Source organism: Nicotiana sylvestris, chromosome 5 (genome assembly GCF_000393655.2).
Source record: "Nicotiana sylvestris chromosome 5, ASM39365v2, whole genome shotgun sequence".
Lineage (NCBI taxonomy): Eukaryota > Viridiplantae > Streptophyta > Magnoliopsida > Solanales > Solanaceae > Nicotiana > Nicotiana sylvestris.
In genome coordinates, this window is record NC_091061.1 from 77,622,668 (window position 1) to 77,643,759 (window position 21,092).

Genomic DNA, 21,092 nt, shown 5'->3' on the forward strand with positions numbered 1-21,092 from the left:
TGATAACGTGCCCAATTCAGTGGAATATTTTTATCTTTCCCTCCTAAACCACAAAAAGAAAAAAAACGAAAAGAAAAATAAAAAGACAGGGGAAACTGGAAAGACTTCCCCCCATCAAAATAAAATGTAATTTAAAATAAATTACAAGATTTTGAGAATACGGTATACAAGATTGGAATGCAGAGATTCAAATATTTGAAACAAAGTTTTCATCAGGGGGAGTAAAATACGCGATGCACTCTTTTTCCCTTACTAAGGTTTTTTCCCATGTGGTTTTCCTTATAAGGTTTTTAATGAGGCGCCTAACAATGCGTCTTACTAAATATGTGTACTATTTTTCCTTCACTGGGATTTTTTCCCACGTGGTTTTTCCTAGTAAGGTTTTAATGAGGCACATTATCTTTTAATGAACATCCAAGGGGGAGTGTTATAAATATATTATATTATGGATGTTCATTTAGTACTCCGTTGTAAATAAGCTTCCTGAAGAAGCTTATCCATATGGGACTCCACCGTAAATATGTTTATCTATTTAGTACTATATTGGAAATAAGCTTCCTGAAGAAGCTTATCACTTCGGTACCCGGTTATGGATAAACATTACCCCCAGTATAAGTTTATCCATACCGGGTATAATAAGCATATCCTTTCAGTACCCAGTTATGGATAAATATTACCCTGGTAGAAGATTATCCATACCGGGTATAATAAGCTTATCCTTTCAGTACCCAGTTATGGATAAATATTACCCTGGTAGAAGATTATCCATACCGGGTATAATAAGCTTATCCTTTCAGTACCCAGTTATGGATAAACATTACCCCCGATAGAAGATTATCCATATCGGGTATAATAAGCTTATCCTTTCAGTACTCCGTTATGGATAAACATTGCTCTTAGTAGAAGATTATCCATATCTGGTATAGTAGCAGCTTACACAACAACTTCCTTTCTTCTATAAATAAAAGAGATTTCAGTTCATTATTTACATCAGTTTGAATTCGAATAGTATAACAGTTTCTCTCTATACTAGCCTTTACTTTACAGTCTTTATTTTATAACAAGAAGGTTATTATGTTGTTAATATCAACACAAACAACGGCGTTGGGCTTACGCCCGTGCTGTGCACGAGCATGCGTCATCTGGTGTGTATATACATATATATATATACACACATACACTCCCTCCGTTCACTTTCACAATAAACTTTGCACAACCTTTAAGAAATAATAAATAAAGTGCATAATTTACCATGATATCCATATTAATTGGTGTATAATCTTAATGAATTTGAAAAATAAATTGGAATGAGTAATCAATGCTAAGGGTAAAACATGAAAAAAATTTCTTTTTCTCTTGATATGCGAAAGTGACAAATAAAAATATTTTTTTTTGAATACTTGACAACTAAAAGTGAACATAGGGAGTATAATATATATAATATATATATATATATATAGAGAGAGAGAGACAGACTACTAAATTAGGAAAAAACTATTCCCCAATTTGAATTGATTTTTTTTTATTTTTTTCGAATTTTATAGCTATTTAAATTCAAAAATAATAGCCAATAACTAATTTTTAACTAAATAACTAATTATATTATGTGACTTTTTTTAGGCTGTTACTTAGCTACGTACAATAAACTCTTGTGGTCCGGTTCATCCTGTACATGCACATAGTGAAAGTTTTACTATACTGCCTTTTTTTTCTTTGGCTTTTAATAATACATAGAGGATATAGATTTTTTATTATTCCCAATAAACTCGGGTTTAACGAAATTGGTGATAACGTGCCCCATTCAGTGGAATATTTTTATCTTTCCCTCCTAAACCACAAAAAGAAAAAAAACGAAAAGAAAAATAAAAAGACAGGGGAAACTGGAAAGACTTCCCCCCCATCAAAATAAAATGTAATTTAAAATAAAAAACCCTAAAAAACTCCCAAAAACTCTCAGGTGCGAGCTTTCCAAAAATCCAGCTTGAATTCTTCAGAGTTTTGGATTTCGATTCACTTGAAGACTCGATTTTACTATAAATTTTCCGAAATTAGACGGAGTTTATTGTTGATCAGAAGCTAAATTGCCGATTTTGTGCCGATTAAATATTTTACTGTTGTGAAGATGGGGCATCATCGTCCGAATACTCGCAGTAAAAATAAAAGGAATAGACCGGATGATTCTGCTGAGGCTACTGCGGAAATTTTCAGGTGAATTTTTCTTATATTGATTGTTGCTATTATGATTGTGGATATCTTACAAATTTATTAATGTTCAACGCCGTTGTTTTTATTTTTGATCGAGTTTGTAACGTTTTTTAGCGTGTTTCTTGACCAAGCTGGAGTGACTTTTTTTAGTTTTTTTTTTTGATATTTTTTTCCTACTATAATTATTTCGTAACTTTCATTAGTACAACATATTGAATCAAAATGCAGGTGTTCTTCTTGTGCAAAGAGTTACCCTACAAAATCAACAAGTATTTACTTTATCTAGAAAGAGCACATTTGAGTTAAAGGCATTTGATTCTGTCAAACAAGCTTAGATCAATGTTCGTAACATGAATGTTTTGACAATAACAGAGTGTAGCACAAAGATTAAAAAATATAAAATCCCATCTGCCTAAGCATGTTGGTGGTCAAAATTACCTGGTACCTATGTTGGTGGGAGGCAACATGTAACGGTAGAATAGTCGAGGTGTGCCAAGTTGGCCCGGACAATATTGTCATAATTTTTTTAAGAATGGAAACGGGTAGAATTGGTTAATCCGGTGGAATGAAAATGTGCAGCTAAGATAAGTCATGGAAATGTATCAGCCCTTGTTGATCTTTCATAAAATATATCGTGTTAGTTGTTACATAATAAGCTCTCATTTCTTGGACATGCGCATTTGAGATTGTAATTCAGGAAAGAAAAATATATGCCGTCAGAGATTGTGATGCACCTAATTGTAATGATAATTTGTGTTTACAGCCTTTTATAGATAGAAATGAAATCTTTAGCACGGAAGAAAAAGAATATAGTACCCTATTTTTCCCCCAATGGATAATGTGGAGGCAGTCCACGGGACAAATGTACCCTTTTATGTAAATGATAAGAAGAGGTCCTTCCTGCAAAATTCCCGATTTTCAGTAAGAAAGCAGATTTATTAGTTCTTCTCATGGTAGGAGAATGAAAGACACAGTAGGAACTCCTTATACTTATCCAAAAATGAAAAAGGCATACTAGGAAATCCAACTTGTAGTTTCTCTGTAGTATTGCAAGTGATGACGGGGATCTAGGACAGAGTATTTTTGGCTCTTTAGATTCTAATGTGGTATCTCTTGGAAAGTTTTCAAATAATAATTTTTAATTGTAAGCGGGCAACCTCTGGTTTTGTAAATTGTAAATATAGTGCAAACAACAACAACAACATACCTAGTGTAATCCCACATTGTGGGGTTTTTTTGTAAATATAGTAGTACATATTTATAGATGGCAAGAATATTGAGATAGATGAGTTTCTTGTACTTTGTGAGCCACCAAATACTCAATTTGATTCATATGAATTCAACTGCTGTGAACTTGAAATTCAGTTTCACAAGAACCAAACAATAGAAAAGGTCTTGGGTAGCTCAATACTGAGCTGACATATTCATCCTCTTACCCCTTTTATCATCTTCAGAATAAAAATAAACTACTGTACCTAATTCTTGTGTTTTATCAGTAAGCCCTAACTCAAGGAATATACTTTCTACTTCAACATGTTGTGCTCTTTTGCCTTCTGTTGAAGTGACATAAATAAAATACTGTAATGGCTGAATATTTGAATGCTGGACCTAAGTGATGTTGCCTTTCAAGGAGAATCCAATTTATTATCTCTCTTTTGTTTCTGTGATTGTTTTTTTTGTTTTTTCAGTTGGTAATTTTTGCTGTCTTCTTTGCAGAAACATTCTATCTACCAGCCAAGTGACGGAAGATGATGTTAATCAGCTATACATGATATCGAAACCTGCATGCCAAGGATGTCGTGTCAACACCAAGGATAATCCTAATTGCTTTTGTGGATTGATTCCACCACCAAATGGTAGTCGCAAATCTGGGTTATGGCAGAAGACATCCGAAGTAGTCAATGCTCTTGGTCCTGATCCTTCAGATGATCGTCGTGCATCCCCAGAGACACCTGCTGGCTTGACAAATCTGGGTGCGACATGCTATGCTAACAGTATTCTGCAATGCCTGTACATGAACAAGTCATTCAGGAAGGGTGTATTCTCTATTGAACCAGATGTTTTGAAACAACAACCTGTGTTAGACCAACTAGCACGACTATTTGCAAAGTTACGTTTGAGCAAAATGGCTTATGTTGATTCTGCTCCATTTATCCAAACTCTAGAGCTAGATAATGGTGTTCAGCAGGATAGTCATGAGTTTCTGACCTTGCTCTTCTCTCTGCTTGAGCGATGTTTGAGCCGGTCTAGCGTGTTGAAGGCCAGAACAGTTGTCCAAGATCTTTTCCGTGGAGGTGTGTCACATGTGACTAAGTAAGTCTAGACTTAGATTGACAATACTAAAACTGTCGCTAAATTCTGATATTTCTGATATTTTAGACTGGTTACTCTAATCCTTTCATGACTCCTGGATTTCCTTTTCTTTACTTAATTTTTGATATAGGTGGCCCATCAGTTTAATCTTTTTTTCTATTTTTATTTTTCTTGATCATGAGCTGTGAATGGCACTCATAGTATTTTCTTGTGATTACATTGAGTTAAAACTTCTGAATGGAGAAGGGACGAATTTGTTGTGCCTTTCATTGTATTTTTGATTTTTTGGTGGAGTCACAAATGTAATGATACAGAAAATTTTCTTCTAATTTAATATAAGTAACCTTATCTCTCATCTTCTTAAACTGAAATGGCAATGCCACAACAAATTTTCGGTACATTTGTAGATTAAAGGCAGAGCAAGGGGTTTCACTATTGGATGAGGTTTTTAGTGTGTTAGTCTGGATCACCAGCAAAAGGAGTTCAAATCACTCTATTGTGAGCTCATACTTGTGAACAGTATCTCCACTCTCTGTTGAAGAACATAGCCAATTTGTAGACTCTACTTTGCCTTGATGATTTGCAAAAGTAAATTGGTTCATCTGTTAAAGCTCTTGCCCAAGTAAGAATTTTCCCACGAAAGAACTTTGAACGTGAAAAAGATTTGATAAGATGCTTTATCAGAATCTGATCAAAGAGATACTTTATCAAAAAAGATCTGATAAGATTAGCTACTCTGGTATATAGCAACATAGGATGTTTTTGTTATCTAGCAAGTGTACAGTGGAGAAGTTTAGCAATGAGCCTGGCCTATCTTGTCAAAGACAGAAGAGAACATCACCTTCACACCAAAATTACTAGCTTTTAAATCCCCTAAATTCACATGCTACATCTTCTATTACTTATTTGGAGTACCCTTTCCAGTTTGTTACTATTAACCAGAATTATACATGGTCTCAATTGCTTATAAGTAGTAAGAAGCTTTTGGCTGATGATCGCGTATAGTTCAATTCATTGTATGTTTGGAGCTTATTCCCTGTCCAGACCACCCAAGCCTTTTGTAGATAGGTGCTAAAATAGTTATTGCCCTTTAATCAATTTTATCAAACAATTTTTTGTATAGACAGTCGTTTTTTTTAGCTTCCTCTTAATATCTTTAACTTGCAACCGTAGCACTTTCTTAGTGTTGGCTTTTGACATCAATAATCTTACTATTTTTATTTAAAAAATAATGAAGGTTGAATGGTCATTTCAGAATTTATTGACTGCACGTGCCCGGACACCCAAAAGCATGTCTGGCCCCTTATGGCAAAAGAAAATTAGGAATTGCAACTCCCCGTTCTAGTGCGGAAGAACTTTTCGTTGCATTTACATTGTGATGCTTCCATTGCCCTCCTTTCTAATGCAATGCAAATGCTAACTACTACGTCACATCTCTTGTCAAGGAATTTGTCATCCTTGATTCTCCTGGTTGTATTCTTCTCAAAATCAGGGTTCATCAGATCTTTTTTTTTTGAGAAGGTAACAAGTTTTATAAATAAGTAGGAAAACCTTTAGCATAAAGATTATGCTAAATGTTAAAGATAGTTACAATGCCCTCGAAAAAAAGCAAAAATGCAAACCCAGACTTGTGGTAGTTACAAAGACCCAATAATATCCACTATAGACTCTACATCCTCTACCAGAGCTTCTCTACACCAAAAGTGAAACAAAAATATACAATTCGTCTTGATCTTCTGTTCAGTGTTAGCTCTATCTTCAAAGCATCTTGAATTTCTCTCCAACCAAATTGTCCACCAAATACATGCTGGGATCAACCTCCACCAATGCTTCTGGCTTAGTAGAATACCTGGGTCATTCCAGCAAGCTAACATTTCTGCAGTTGTCCTAGATATTGCCCATTTCACACCTTTCATACTCATGAAAAGATACCACAGCCTACTAGTGGTTCATCAGATCTTTTATATGACTGCCACTTTGTTATGTCAGGGTTTTTAACTTTTAGATTAGAAGCAATTGTTTGTTTAATTCTTTGTGGTTGATTCTGCGTTACGTTTCGGAGTTTCTAGGAGATCCTAAATTTTTTTGGGTGCTTGTGCCTAATTAACGTGTAGGTGCTCAAAATGTGGAAATGAATCTGAAGCTTCATCAAAAATTGAAGACTTCTATGAACTGGAGTTGAATGTCAAGGGTATGAAGAGTTTAGACGAGAGTCTGGACGACTATCTTAGTGTGGAGGAGCTTCAAGGAGATAATCAATATTATTGTGATTCATGTGCCACCCGAGTTGATGCTACCCGTAGCATTAAACTGCGCTCTCTGCCTGCAGTCCTAAATTTCCAGCTCAAGCGTTGCATTTTCCTTCCAAATGTATGTAAAGTATTTAAAACACCTCACCGGTATATGCTAGTCCTTCTATAAGACTACATAGAGAAGTTGCTACATGTGATTATTAGAGTTGATTAATATACCATAATATTCTCTAAAGGTTGGTAATGATGCTATAGTTGCTTCGTCATAAACCCTTTTCTCTCTCTGCTGGGAATTGTAAGTTCGTTTGTCATGGGAGGAAGTTTCTTAAATTCCTTATCTCGTTGTAGAGCTTTATCCCAGCAATTTTATATCACTGTATGTGCAGTGGACTCTCTTCTTCTGCTTGGTCATAGTTCTATGCTGTAAGTGATGAATTAGATGCTTGATGGCTTTCATGAAGTTTGAAATGTTGGACTGCAGCTACTTAATATCTAGAAACTCTGGTCTCTTGATTCGAAAAAAATTTAAATGCTTTTACCCTTCCAGGCTCCTATAATGAAAGAAAAAGTTCTATCTAGCTGATACCAATTAGTAAGGAATATGGTTTAGTTATGTTAGTACATTTGCTTTAGCTTTTATGCGCTCTAGGAGTTTTTTTGGCTCTATATGAGATTTTTATGCCAATAAAAATATAGAGAACTTCTAGTACCCTTTATGCAATTTGTATTTTGTATAATGTTGGTATGAGATTCATATATCTGATAGCGACTTGTTTGGAAATGAGGCATAGATGTTGTAGCTGTTGTTTTACCCTTCCAAGCTCCCTAACTTTTGGTACATATATTAATTTGAGTTGAATAATGGAAAAGATTAGAGTGGTCCTTTATTAGTAAGAAAGTGACTCTTGCTATGTTTCTGCTTCACTACCCAAATTATTGCTGAAGTTGACTTATTCATTTATTTATTAGATGTTTGTGATCTGTTCCTTTTATGGGCTCTATCTGATACATACATTATTTTCCTAGACTACAACGAGGAAGAAAATCATATCTGCGTTTTGTTTTCCTGAAGAATTGAATATGACACGGAGGATATCTGAGCATTTCCAATCAGAATTAATATATAACTTGTCAGCCATACTGATCCACAAAGGCTCTGCTGCAAATAGTGGCCACTATGTTGCGCACATTAAAAATGAGAATACACAGCAGTGGTGGGAATTTGATGATGAACATGTTTCGAATTTAGGCTGTCAGCCATTTGGTAAAGGTTCTTCACATTCTGCTGTCAAGCCTTCTCAAACTGAGCCACTTGACCACTCTTCTTCTGATGCAATTAATATCCCCGAGAATGGAAATGGACCTGCTGCTGGTGGGCAGCAGCAAGCCTCAAATACTGATGTCACTGAGGTGAAGACCTTCTCGTCTTGTGATGCTTATATGCTGATGTACGTCCTTAGACGTACAAAGAATGGTGATAGAATGTCAATTGACTCTAGTGATGATAAGGCGAAAAAAGAGGCTTGTACATCTTCTGAAGCTGATAGTCATCTTCCATCCCACCTTTATGAGGAGGTAGAAACATTGAATGACTCATATATAGACTCATGTAACCAATACAAATCTAGGAAGGAGTCTGAGCTGAACTGCATCACTGAGAGGAGGCAGGAGGTACGTTCAATCCTTTCTAAAGCTGCAGTCCAATCACCTGAAAAATCTTACTTTTGGATATCTATGGACTGGCTGCGTCAATGGGCGGACAACATCATGGCATCGTAAGTTTCAATGCCTTTGGTGGCTCTTCCTTTTCCTTTGCGTCTCATAGTGTAAATCCTTTTAAGGTAGTTGATAAACGAAAATATAATTTCTTTCTACATGGGACCTTTTCCTTCTACTTATGTGAATGGCACTGTCGATAATTTTTGTCGTGATTAGTTCTAGAAGGATTGTTGAGTAGTTGGTGTATTAAGTGTAACAATCTGGAGAGCTTAGGCTCAAATCCCAGTTACAACACTCAGCGTGAGCCCATCTGTAATGTTCTTGGTGTGGTAGGTTTAACTTGATACTTTAACTTGTAGATTATACTAGGTTGTCCAATGGATTAGTCGAGGTGTACGTAAATTGGCCTGTATACCGCCGTCATTAGAAGAAACTAAAAAACTTTAATCACTATTTAGCACATTCAGAAAATATTCTAAATGATCACATGAAAAAAATTTACGTCATGCACTTATTTCCACATAGAATACAGCACAAAAATTTTCAAGTTAAAAAAAGAAGAGCAAATAGGATTTTGCTTATCACTATAAAGATGAAAATGACTAATAATTGAAAATGAAATAACATACTTCTGAATGAATTATTGGTCTCATTTGAAAAGTTTATGGAATTGGAGTATTTAGTTGATCATGATGTTTGGATATTGTATTTTTGATGATGCTTTTGATACTGTATTAATCAAATGTTTAGGTATTGCATTAATTGATGAATTTCTTCTGCATGCCTTAAGTATTGGAAATGACAATTGCATGTACTAATTCGAATGAGTCTATTAAAGTTTATGTAGTGACTGTAGTCCCTTCAGGGGCATCCCATAAAATCAGTATAAGTCTTTGTATATGTGCATGTATGCATGTGTGTGTGTATATATATATTATATATATATATATATTTTGTGTGTGCAAGTAAATACGCGCCATTACATTAGCTCCATTTGAATATACTAGATGCTACTTGGTATTCCCAGGGTTTCAGTTAATGCTTCTTTGCTCTCAAGAGAGTTCTGTTTGATTACTGTTTTATTATTTCGAAAATATTTCTTAATGTAAAGCATTATAGTTTGTACCACTTTCTGTTGTATCTTCTGCTATTCTACGACATTGCTAGTTTGTTACTAACTACTCATTTCTCAAAAGATTATAACTAGTATTAAGATTTAGTCAAGTTACACGGGGATAAGTGAAACCATTACATTCTGTTTAAATTATAATTAGAAGATATTTGCTTTAATATATGCTTAATGCAGTGGTATAAAGTATGCAATGACACAGGTTTCAGTCATCTTTAATTCAGTTTAAATTAAAGATTATCCTGTATTTTCTGGTGCTGTTCTCACTTGCTAATGTAGAAGAGATGCTATATGATGATGTAGCTAGTTTATTTTATTGGAAGTATGGACCTTAAGGGCTTGTTTGCTTTCCAATATTAGAGACCTATCTCGGCATAAAACTGAGAATTTGCTTATTCAATGTTTAGGCTCAATGTTTAGCTAACAGTATAAACTTATACGTTACTAAAACAGCTTTGCATACTAAAAACAACGTTTGGTTACTGTCATAAGCTGTGCATAAATGCTGTTTGTATTACTTATTTTGAATAGAATGTGAAATAAGAATATGTATTAGACATATGTACCTAAAACAACAAAATTACCCATAAGCTAATTTTGACTTTCGTGATGCCAACGCTACATAACATTGTTCACCGTGTAACAATTTATGTGTTATTATTTGTCGCTCCTCATAACAATCTGTTTATTATGAATCCCGGGGTAACTAGTTCATCAAAACAACCTGTCAGGTAAACGACTTATTTAGTAGTCATTAGTCTCCTTTGGTGTATTACAGAATCATTGACAACACTTCCTTACAATGCACACATGGGAAAGTACCAGTTTCAAAGATTGGCTCTATGAAGCGGCTGTCTGGTGAAGCTTGGACCATGTTATTCTCTAAGGTAATATTTTGTGAACTAGTATTCTTTACTGTTTTGTTTAAGCATTTTCCTTGATAACCTCAAAAACCATTATTCTGTAACTGGTAATTGCTTTTCAGGAATTTGAATATTATCTATGCTTAATGATTTCCATGATATTCTCCATTACTAGCTTTAAGTTGCATGCTATTTCTTCCTGATATTTATCTGATGCGTGCAAGTCCAGTACGGTGGAGGACCAATGCTGGCCAAGGATGATTACTGCATTGACTGCCTCTTTGAAGTGGCTCGGTCGATGGCCCGTGCAGATAACTACCGGGATCGAAGAACATTAATGAAAGAGCTTGCAGAAGCAGCACTTGCAGGGGTTTGTCTTGATGGGAAGTTGTACTACATATCAAAGACATGGTACAACTATGCAATGTATTACTTGTTTAAACTTGTATAGATGTGTCTAATGTAGGATATCTAGCACTTAGTGCTTGGGAAGATATTTGAATAAAAGTGTGATTACCCGTAAAAAGAGTTTATAGTCAAGCGTAACCTGCATCGTCTAGTTACCAACTATAAAAAGTGGTAGAAAACGATTTGAAATGACCTTCCTAAGAAAAACTTCTGGCATCACACTAGGCATTTCGAGTCCAATGTATGTTTACATGGGACGTTTGGCTTAATTTTTAACTTCCTGACGGTATCAATAAACGTTAAACGTTAACATTAGTTCTTTTATTGTGTACATTATTCTATTCAGTTGTGCTTTCTTTTACTGTCTTGATCTTAATTTCACGAAGTTCATCAATTTTGCTAATCGTCAAAGAAGTTTGCATGTTCGAGATATTGAAGCTATTCATGCAATGTGGCAGTTGCATCATCTTGTGTTTCATATGTTTTCAACATGTATTAGTCTCTGTATATTAGATGTCTATTGATATTCATTTGGTTCCTTCTGTAGGTTACAGCAGTGGCTCCGACGGAAGAATGTAGACTCTCCTTGTGATGCTGATGCTGGACCAACAGCTTCAATAAGGTGTCCACATGGACAGCTGATGCCTGAACAGGCTGCTGGCGCTAGGCGTGTGCTAATACCCGAGAGTCTTTGGAATTTTATTCGTGAGATTGCTATGGCAGTAAAACCTGATGACGCTGTGGGTTGTTCAACTTTCATTTTAGACTCTGAGCCCTGTGCTCAATGCAACAGTCAACTCACTGAAGTTGCATGCTTAGAAGATACTCTAAGGTTCCATATCAACTTATTAAGGTATTGGAGTTAGAGTTACCTTGTTGCTTACAGTATTTATATGGTACAGGGGGTTCAGGCTCAAGCAAAGGCAAAGTCATGAGAGATTAGCAATGGGTAAAAGCATACCAATTCTTCCTGGTTCCAAATACTTCTTGTTACCATCTTCTTGGTTGTCTAAATGGAAAAGCTACTCTAATGCAAGTGGCAAAAGTGCTCCTTGTGCTGAACCTGAAACTTTGGATGCCGTCATTGATTTGCTGATGTGTGAAAAGGTATAATTTTCAATAGCATATTCCATCTAAAGGTACTTTACACAAGCTTTATGCATTTAGCTATTTTCTTCCTAGAGTAAATTTCAGGTATTGCATGAGATGATTCCTCGTGTGTTTGGATAGATAAACGGAATGTGCTCTCTGTACTCCTTGAAGTTTGAAATGCTTATAAACTGTCTATAAGAAGGAAATGTAAAGAAATAAAGAAATAACGTTCTGATTTCTTGCTAAGCTATGGTTCTTGTGAACAGCATTCAAGACTTCTTGAAAGGCCTCCTGATCTGGTTTGCAAACGTGGAAGTATTCTCCAAAAGTCACCTGCTGTAAGTTTATAATGTATTTCCAAGTTATTGTTTGTCTTTGTGAGAATGCACGGAAAAAAAATCTATCTTTTAACAATGATACAATGAGACCTATATATATAATACATATTCTACTCCTACTACATATGAGACTAGGACATATTTTACTCCTACTACATATCTAACAGATTATTTACATATAGCTATCTAATACTCCCCCTCAAGCCAGTGCATACAAATCATATGTAGCGAGCTTGTTAAATAAGTAACTAATACGAGGACCAGTGGGGACTTGGTGAAAATATCTGTAAGCTAATCATTCGATTTCACTACGAGTCTTGCCAAACTCCTGGATAATTGTGCTGAACATACCAAACCAGACTCGAGAAGACTGCTCTACACCATAGAATGACCAGCGCAAGTGACATATAAGGCCACTAGACTCCCTGAGTAACAAAACTAGGTGGTTGCTGATAAACAGAAGTTGGTTGAAAAGTCGCCGAAGAAATTTGAAAATAGTGAGACCAAGCCGAATTCCACACTACAAAATAGGTTTTAAAATATCACTAGAAAACATAAACTTTTCTAGAAATTACTGTTCATGCGAGAAAATCAGTCATGAACATCAGTGTTCACGCTGGAAAAAATAAAAGTTGTCAGGATTTGATGTAATTTATATGGGTAGGCTCGAACTGGACGAGTAAGTTGTCCTGAAGAAGTTTTGTCAAAAAGTGGCCGGAATGGCTCACACGCACCAGAAAAGTTACTGTAGCTCGCCGGAAAATTTCAAAGTTCTCGGAATCTGAGGAAATTGTACTGGTCATCTTGGAATCACCCCACAAAACAACTGTCCTAAAGAAATTTTTGAAAATTCTGACTGGAAAGTGCTCCACGCGCCAGCGCGTGGAGGCGCGTGAGGGACTTTTTGCCGGACGATTGACTGGGGTTTTGTCACCTGACTTTTTCGAACAAGATGGTAGTGTTGGTTTTCGCACAAACACTTGCCGATGAGGAAATAACGCAGATCAATCTTGAGTCGTCAACCAAAAAGGTGCACGATGACTCTTTTTTGTTCCGATGGGACTGGAATTTCTGGGGTTTGTTCGCACAAGGGTTTCAGATCTGATGGTGGTATTAGTATATGCATAGTACTACGGTAGCAGTGATGAACCCTAGGAACAAGACGAAGTTGCCGGAAATTGCACAGCGATGAGATCTTTCTTCCCGGATGTCGCTGGAATGACACACATCGATAATTTTCTACAGGAAAAAAATCTATTTTTTAACAATGATACAATGAACCCTATATATAATACATGTTCTACTTCTTTAGTACATATTCTACTCCTACTACATATGGGACTAGGACATATTTTACTTCTGTTACATATCGAACTACGATTATTTACACATAACTATCTAACGATCTTCAAGGTAACTTTAACATGTTGTTGATCCAGCTTGTTTTTACTCGTGACAAAGTCCATTACAGTAGCTCATTAACATAAAGAACGGTAATGTTTCCACGATGAAATTGTAATATTATTCAGGCAGGCATATTAGTCATGTCTGATTTTGTTTATCTCCGTGCACCATTAAGCAGGTCCATATTCTTGTTTTTTTCCTTTTTCTTTACATTTATGTTCTTCCACTCTTTGATTCTTATTCTTTTTGCTGAGTACTTGATTTCTGGCTGTGGAATTTAGACAGATGCATTGACAATTATCACCGACAACGATTGGAAATTATTTTGTGAAGATTGGGGTGGTACAGAGGCAAAAGGCATTACAGCTGAAATTGATTGTTTGGGGAATGATTTCCTTGGATCTAGTGAAGATATGGCAATTTCTGAGGAGCATATGAATTTGACCGACGAATCGAATGCTGGGTCTGAGTCTAGAAAACCCATCATTAAGATTTCACCAGAGGTAATTTCACTTATTCTTCTTGTTTCTGTCATTAAAACATGGACGTAATTTATTGAGCTAATGATCGATATACTAATTTAGGTAAAAGTTTCCCATTACACTTCCTAATATCAGCTAGTTGTATCTTTGAAAAGAATTTATGTCCATATTCTGCTAAGGGCGCAACGCATGATGTGTGAGTTAGGCACACGTCACATGTTCAATCCCTGCCACAACCAAAGCTTGGTATTTAAGTGCAAAAAGGTAGATGGTCAAGCTCATCATCCACCAAGTTTCGAACTGTGCGCCATGGCTGTCAAAGATTTCTGATTATCACAAAAAATATATGTGCCATATTCTTTATAAGCCGGAGAGTAATGCAAGCATAACTAGGTCTAGAGCATGTCTTACCTCAACTTATCCCTTTCCCTTCTCTCTCACTGTTTTTAGAACCCTTAAAGTTTTTTTTTGGTTTTGGGGGGGGGGGGGGTTGAGGGGCTGGCCAGAATAAGTAATTATCTAATGGCAGCGATGAATCATTTTAACAACCCAGGCCGATTGTTTCTAAGCAGTAACCTGTAGTTGGTCTCAGGATATCCTGGTTTTCATGGATTTACTATTAGTTGAAACGTAATGCTATGCAAGTGGCTTTAATGGAATACCTTAGGTTATGATGATTCCAAAGTTAAGGGATTTCTTATCACAGAAGGAAGTGCTCATGTACGTAGGATTTAAAGGGCCTTGTCGTAGTTGAGAAGCTCGGAAGAGCTTACCAAATCTCATAGTTTTGCCTCCAGGTTGTAGAAATCCTGTTGCATAGTTTTTTCCTACAAGTTGAAAAATATTGGCCCCTACAGGATTGATGCTATGTTTGTCTAAAATGTGAATCCAACACAAGCACTTTGCATGATACTTGAACATCCTTTAGAGCATGCTGACATCAGCCGGAAGAAAAATGACGAGTTCCAATACGGAGATGTTATTCTGTGTCTCAGCTGAAGGTTCAAGAAGAAGCCTTTTGAGTTTCTATTGCATATGGATACTAATCCTAAATTTCATGCTTTCCAGGTGTGTGAGGAGTGCATTGATGAAAGGAAAAGCCGTGAATTAATGAGGAAGCTCAATTATTCCAATGAGGATATATGTGTCTGTTTCATTCGTGGCAAGGAGCCTCCAAAATCAGTTCTAGAAGCATCAGTGAACAGCTTGGAACCAAATCGACGGACCTCAAAGCGTTCCAGGAAGACCGCATTTGGAAACTCAGTAAACTTGAATGTATCTGGGTCCACATCTGTCTACCAGCTGAAGATGATGATATGGGAAGCTTTTGGGGTATAGCCACCTTTGCTTTTTGAACATATCCTATTCTTAATTTTATTTCCATGGCTGACTTGTTTATGAGGTGAGCCTTTTTTGGCTGATACTAGTTTGGTAGGAGTAGGTTCTAAAATCTGAAAGATGTTCTGAAGGGCAATGCCTATTACAGTTGGGAATAGTGGTTTAAAAAATCATAGTTTGATTGTTTGTATGATGGCAGTCAATCAATCACAACACTCCTCTATCTGTACTAACAAGCTATTCTTTCACATTGGTGGAGTCGATATCAAGAAAATACTAGCATAAAATAATGTTATAAAGTCAGTTATGCCTTTTAGGAACACCCTATTGATGCTGTAGAAACTTCAAAGTTATGTGATAGATTGTAACTTATTGAATTTGAAATCTGTTTGAGAAAACTGATTCAGGAAGGAAAACTTAGGTGCCTCAGCCCAATTGCATTCTGTTGACCTTCATGGGTAGATTCTAATCTCAAGCATATGAGACGATGAAAGGCCAATCATACAAGATAACATGGTTGTTCAGTATTTATGTCATTAGATAGACATTTTTTCTGGCCTATACCTTAGTTCTTTTTGTTTGGTTCGTATCTGAATTCTGATAATAATGTCTGTATTTACTTTGTGTGGTATGCAAGTTTTCTGTTGACATGTAATATTTCATATTTTAACTTATTTGTTTTTTTTTTGATTGATAACATATTTGGAATTCTTATCGTTGTGCTTTCATTTATATAGCTATTTATTCAAAATAGCAGATATATGATCCAGCGACGATTGTTTTCACTTGCTCTTTTGTGCTTTGAGAGTGATGGCAGTTTACTCACATCAAAAGAATAGAGTTGTTGTCTGCAGTTGTTTTTATGGACTTCTTCCTTTTGATCTGGGCTCTGGTAGACGAATTTATCTCTTTTTACTTTTGCAGATTGTCAAGGAAAATCAGGTACTTCACAAAGGTTCTCTGGTTATTGATGGTGAATCTGCTTGTCTTGCTGACATGAATATATTCCCCGGAGATGTACTATGGGTTACAGATTCGGAGATTCATGAGCATCGTGATATTGCAGGTAATACTGCAATGCCAAATGGATGTCCAGATTTTCTAGGTGGACTACAATAATCTTATGTTATCTTAAGTATGGCATTCTTTATCAGCTCTCTATGTTGCAAGACACTTCAAAATCCCTGCTGCACCCGTGTCGACACGAGATGGGTGTGGGTGTGAGTGTGGGATCCACACCGGATTTGGTTAACATGCCTTGGGTACTTTGACTACATTCTACAACCGAGAAGTATAGATTGATCGGGTATTTGGTTTGATTTTTTGGTTTATGTCATATATATGTATAATCATATAAAGTATTGCTTTTCTATTACGCGAGATATCTTACGAATAAAATATTAGATGCTTATAAAGAATTAAGTTTTATTAGTTTTTGTTCAATAACTTTAACTAATCGAAAAATGTAATATATATCGTAATATACATTTATTGGTTGTATCCGCACTCGGATCTGTACCCCTTGAATCGTAAAATTTATGTGATAAAGAATCCGACCTCTAGATCCGCACCTATATCTGATACCCGCAACCGAGTCCGAGCAACATAGCCAGCTCTTACATTTCTCTGTACAATCTTCTCCTTTTCGGCTCCTAAAAACTGCAATTCTGTCATCTATTCTCCCTTTAATTTCAACTAGTACACATTTTGGGGTTTTATCTTATGTACATATTTGGTTATGTGATATTAGCATATTGCACATGAATTTCATGAAATGGTATGCGTATGTAGTATTCTTACAATTATTTTGGATCTGTTGTGTTATAGGTTGTTGCATTGTTGTTGTTTTATTATTATTACAATGTCAAGGTCTAACTAGCATTAACAATACATAACAAACATTTTGCATATGGAAGAGTATGCATTACATCATATGATATACCTGCATTATTGCAGTACGACTGATCAGATTAATGTACACCATCCCACTAGCTTGGCATTTTATTAAACCAGGCCACATGAAAACTGCTGGTTTATGGTAAATCAGCTAATAATGTCCCATGACCCCCTTAGTTTTTATCTGACCAAATTCAGTTTTTTGCCGACGTAGTAATTATATCAGATTTGCACTTGATCAATTAAATTTTATTTATGTACTTTAACTTCAGATGAGCTTTCTGGCCAGAAAACGGAGGCACAAAACACTGAAGAAGGTTTTCGTGGAACACTTCTGTCCTCAAGTATCTCATCCCACTTTGTCTCTGAAGCATCTGCATGCCTAAATTAATCGGTGTGTACTTGTATAGTATATCTGTCGTTGATATTTGATTCTGGAAGAGTAGAGCTAAAATCTTCAACCTGCTTAACGGAGGTAGTTTCTGTATATTCTGCTTAATTTTGATGTTTTTCGCTTTATCCGGCTTACTCGTAGCGTGTCTTCCTTATTTTTCTTGTTTATTAAGTTCGAGCCTAGGGGTTAGTTGGATAGCATTGAGTTTTTTAAACTCAAATTTCTTTGATTATATACTTGAGATGATTCACAATTCATAGACTTCGCCATGATCTAAGAGGGCAAGAACCATGCTGTCTTGTAAACATTAACCCCCACTCCCAACTATGGAACTCGTTCATAGATCTTTAAAATCACAATAAAAGTTGACGCCGTTACATGGCCTCCTCATGTTGGAATTTTGAACTTGTTAATGTGGGAGGTCACATCAGTTAAGAGATTTGGTTGTCCTTTCAAGATGCCTACTCGACCCATTGTCGAATCAGGATAATGCCTGATCATGTTTTGGTATCTCCTTAGGGTTACTCGTGACTCTTTCCAGTGTTTTATATCAATAGATTGTTGAGCGTTCCAGTCATACTACAGTCAGATTGAACAGACAAGTCATCATAGGGAATAACTTTTATCAGGTTCTTGCTATTGTGTGTACTGTGGTTTCATTTACTTTCTACAACTTACCTAATTACGAATTGTCACACATAATTAAACAATTAATCTCTAGGTCTGTTGATTTTTGCTGCCTGTTGCTTTAAAGAGAATTACATCTTGAATTAACAATAACCTCCTTTCTGATCGTTCTTCTCTAGTACTTTACTGGTAATTTTCTGTTTCCACTAACTTCACTTTATTGTGCTTCAGATAATCAGATTGGCTCACTTTGTTACGTTGAAAGTACGCCCTGTTTTGTATAACCTTTCGTGTTACTAGCTCCTTTACAAAGTTTGCTTGATAAGGCGATGGATCTCCTAGTGCAAGTTACTGTGTAGAGATTAGTATGATTTTTGTTTTTGACTTTTAAGCTACTTGGTGCCCAAGCAGTTGATGTATTATTCCTTTCACCTTCTTGGCTGCCTTTTAGTCATGCAAGTTGTAGTTCTGTAAGGCCAGGTCTGGTTCATGGTCCTAGTTTTGGGACAGTTTTGTGCATTGTAGGACCTATTCCTTTGCTTTTGTGAATAGCGGAAGACTGAAGAGGCAGTCAATAGTACGTCATACATGTATGTAAGTTGTATCTGATATTATTCTTGGTTCCTTGAGCTTAAATATGGGTTTGATAACCACAAAGTCCAACTCCCCCCCCCCCCCCCCCCCAAAAAAAAAACCCGACGTGAAAACAGAAAAGATAATCACACGGACTTTTTGACTCGTAGTTAATGTCACGTGTATTACTTCATATTTTAGTTAGGTTCAGTTGATGTCGCTTGCTCCGAGGTAGCGGTGGAGTAGATATAATTTTCTTATATGAGATACAATAGCTAATTACAATCTCATGACTGAACTTAAAATCTATTTTACATCGTCTGCTTATGAACCTATCTTTTGGTAAATATTTTTCATCTTCCGTCAACCTAATGGTCCAGTAACACACCATGTTATTTTAAAAAATTAAAAAATTAAACTGCCCTCCTTTTAATGTAAAAATTGCATGGGGTGCCCTATTTTATCGCCCCCATTTAACCTATACCCATTTTTTTTTAAAACTTTTAATTTGTACCCACTTTTTAAATAACTTCAGCCCTCTTTCTCATCCTCCTTCTCCTCCTTTGTTTTCTTCTTCAAGTTATAAAACAAATTGGTATTTATCTCCAAAAGCAATGTTGCTTTAGTTATAAGGTCAATTTTTTTAATTGAACAGTTCAGACAGTTGTACTTCTGCTCCAAATTTACAGCAAATTAGTCTTAGGAAAAAATTTAAGTTACCAGTTGGGTTTGTTTTGGATTGCTTGCTGTTGGAAAGCGTTTTTGTAAGGCCAATTGTTTATGTGCCCTTTGGAAATATATATATTTCTTGGTATGATTTGTCATATGCCTCTCTACTTATTTTTGTTTGTTTGGGCACCGTTATTCCTTCTTTTGTCTTAGAGGACATATATCGAGCATCTTGTGACTTTCTTAAAAACATAACTTGCTCATTCTAGTCCACTTCAGCTAATAGCCACTAGCTACAACTAAGGCAAAATAACAAAAATACAACTAGAAAATTATAATTGACAAATACAACAAATTAACAAAAACTTCAGCTCTAGAGCTGAAGTTCGCCAGTTATAAAGACAAAAACTTCAGCTCTAGAGCTGAAGTTTTCCAGTTACAACACAAAAACTTCAGCTCTAGAGCTGAAGTTTCCAGTTATAACACAAAAACTTCAGCTCTAGAGCTGAAGTTCGCCAGTTACAAAACAAAAACTTCAGCTCTAGAGCTGAACTTCAGGCCCGGCTACTAGAATACTGAAGTTTTGCGTGATTGCCTTTGCTACTTCAGCCCCGTGTGCTGAAGTTATGCGAAAAAGCGGGTACACTTGCAATTTTTTTTACAAAGCGGACACAAGTTAAAATGTGACAAGAAGCGGGTATAGATACAAATGCCCCCTTTTAATGGCACAGTATGTGGGCCTTCACATATTTTTACAAGGTTACGTGAACCAAATTTGGGTATAATATCCACCCCATTAATTGTACCCGACCCCTTTATTTGTTACCCACCTCAGTCCATGTTCTACGCCCCTTTAGGGATGTGCATAATTTGGTAAATACAGAATTACTGTATCGAAATCGAAAATTTTGGTATTTGGTATGGTATTTAGTTTATGCTTTTAAAAATATTGGTATTAGAAATGATATTTGGTATTTTAAAATAAAATATCGAAATACCGATACCGTACCGAAATATATATTATATTATACAAAACACATATTATCAATTATAACATAAATATAAAAAATATAAAATTTTACTTTCCTTTATTCTCTAAGTTCATCAATTAACTCTAAACAAGTAACAAAATATTTTTAATGATCAAATTTATTCTTTTATGTACAATTTTCTCTCTATAGGTCGATATTTGCTGGTTTTAGATAAAACTTTTGTCAACAAATATTTTCAGTTTAGTATTGTTGAGTACTTTAATTAAGAATATTATAGTCCATGGCTCTATGCACTAGTTAGTATTCAGACCGAATAAACCGAAGTTACCAAATCGAATAAACCAAAACCGAAAGGAGAAAAACAGAATCATACCAAATTTAATTAGGTACGGTATTGG

The 21,092-nt window shown here is 35.7% G+C and overlaps 1 protein-coding gene across 5 annotated transcripts; it reads left to right on the forward strand.

Annotated features, from left to right (window-relative positions):
* Nucleotides 1–1,879: 1,879 nt before the first annotated feature.
* LOC104240170 (ubiquitin carboxyl-terminal hydrolase 26) lies at nt 1,880–19,110 on the forward strand. 5 transcript variants are annotated; one of them, XR_714353.2, is made up of 14 exons: nt 1,880–2,208; nt 3,922–4,518; nt 6,633–6,888; nt 7,797–8,545; nt 10,397–10,505; nt 10,711–10,892; nt 11,437–11,721; nt 11,792–11,996; nt 12,248–12,319; nt 14,005–14,226; nt 15,274–15,537; nt 16,468–16,609; nt 16,698–16,849; nt 17,712–17,818. XR_714353.2 is itself a non-coding variant. In XM_070174484.1 (14 exons), the coding sequence occupies exons 1-13, from the start codon at nt 2,123–2,125 to the stop codon at nt 17,749–17,751; spliced, it is 3,192 nt and encodes a 1,063-aa protein (XP_070030585.1). In that variant the 5' UTR covers nt 1,880–2,122; the 3' UTR covers nt 17,752–17,783; nt 18,692–19,110. The 5 variants fall into 5 exon arrangements, 3 of the variants coding, with proteins under 3 accessions (XP_070030585.1, XP_009793247.1, XP_070030584.1); XM_070174484.1 differs by lacking the exon at nt 16,698–16,849 and adding an exon at nt 18,692–19,110 and having other exon boundaries at nt 17,729–17,783; XR_714352.2 differs by lacking the exon at nt 16,698–16,849 and adding an exon at nt 18,692–19,110 and having other exon boundaries at nt 1,881–2,208; nt 17,712–17,914.
* The last annotated feature ends 1,982 nt before the right edge of the window (nt 19,111–21,092 follow it).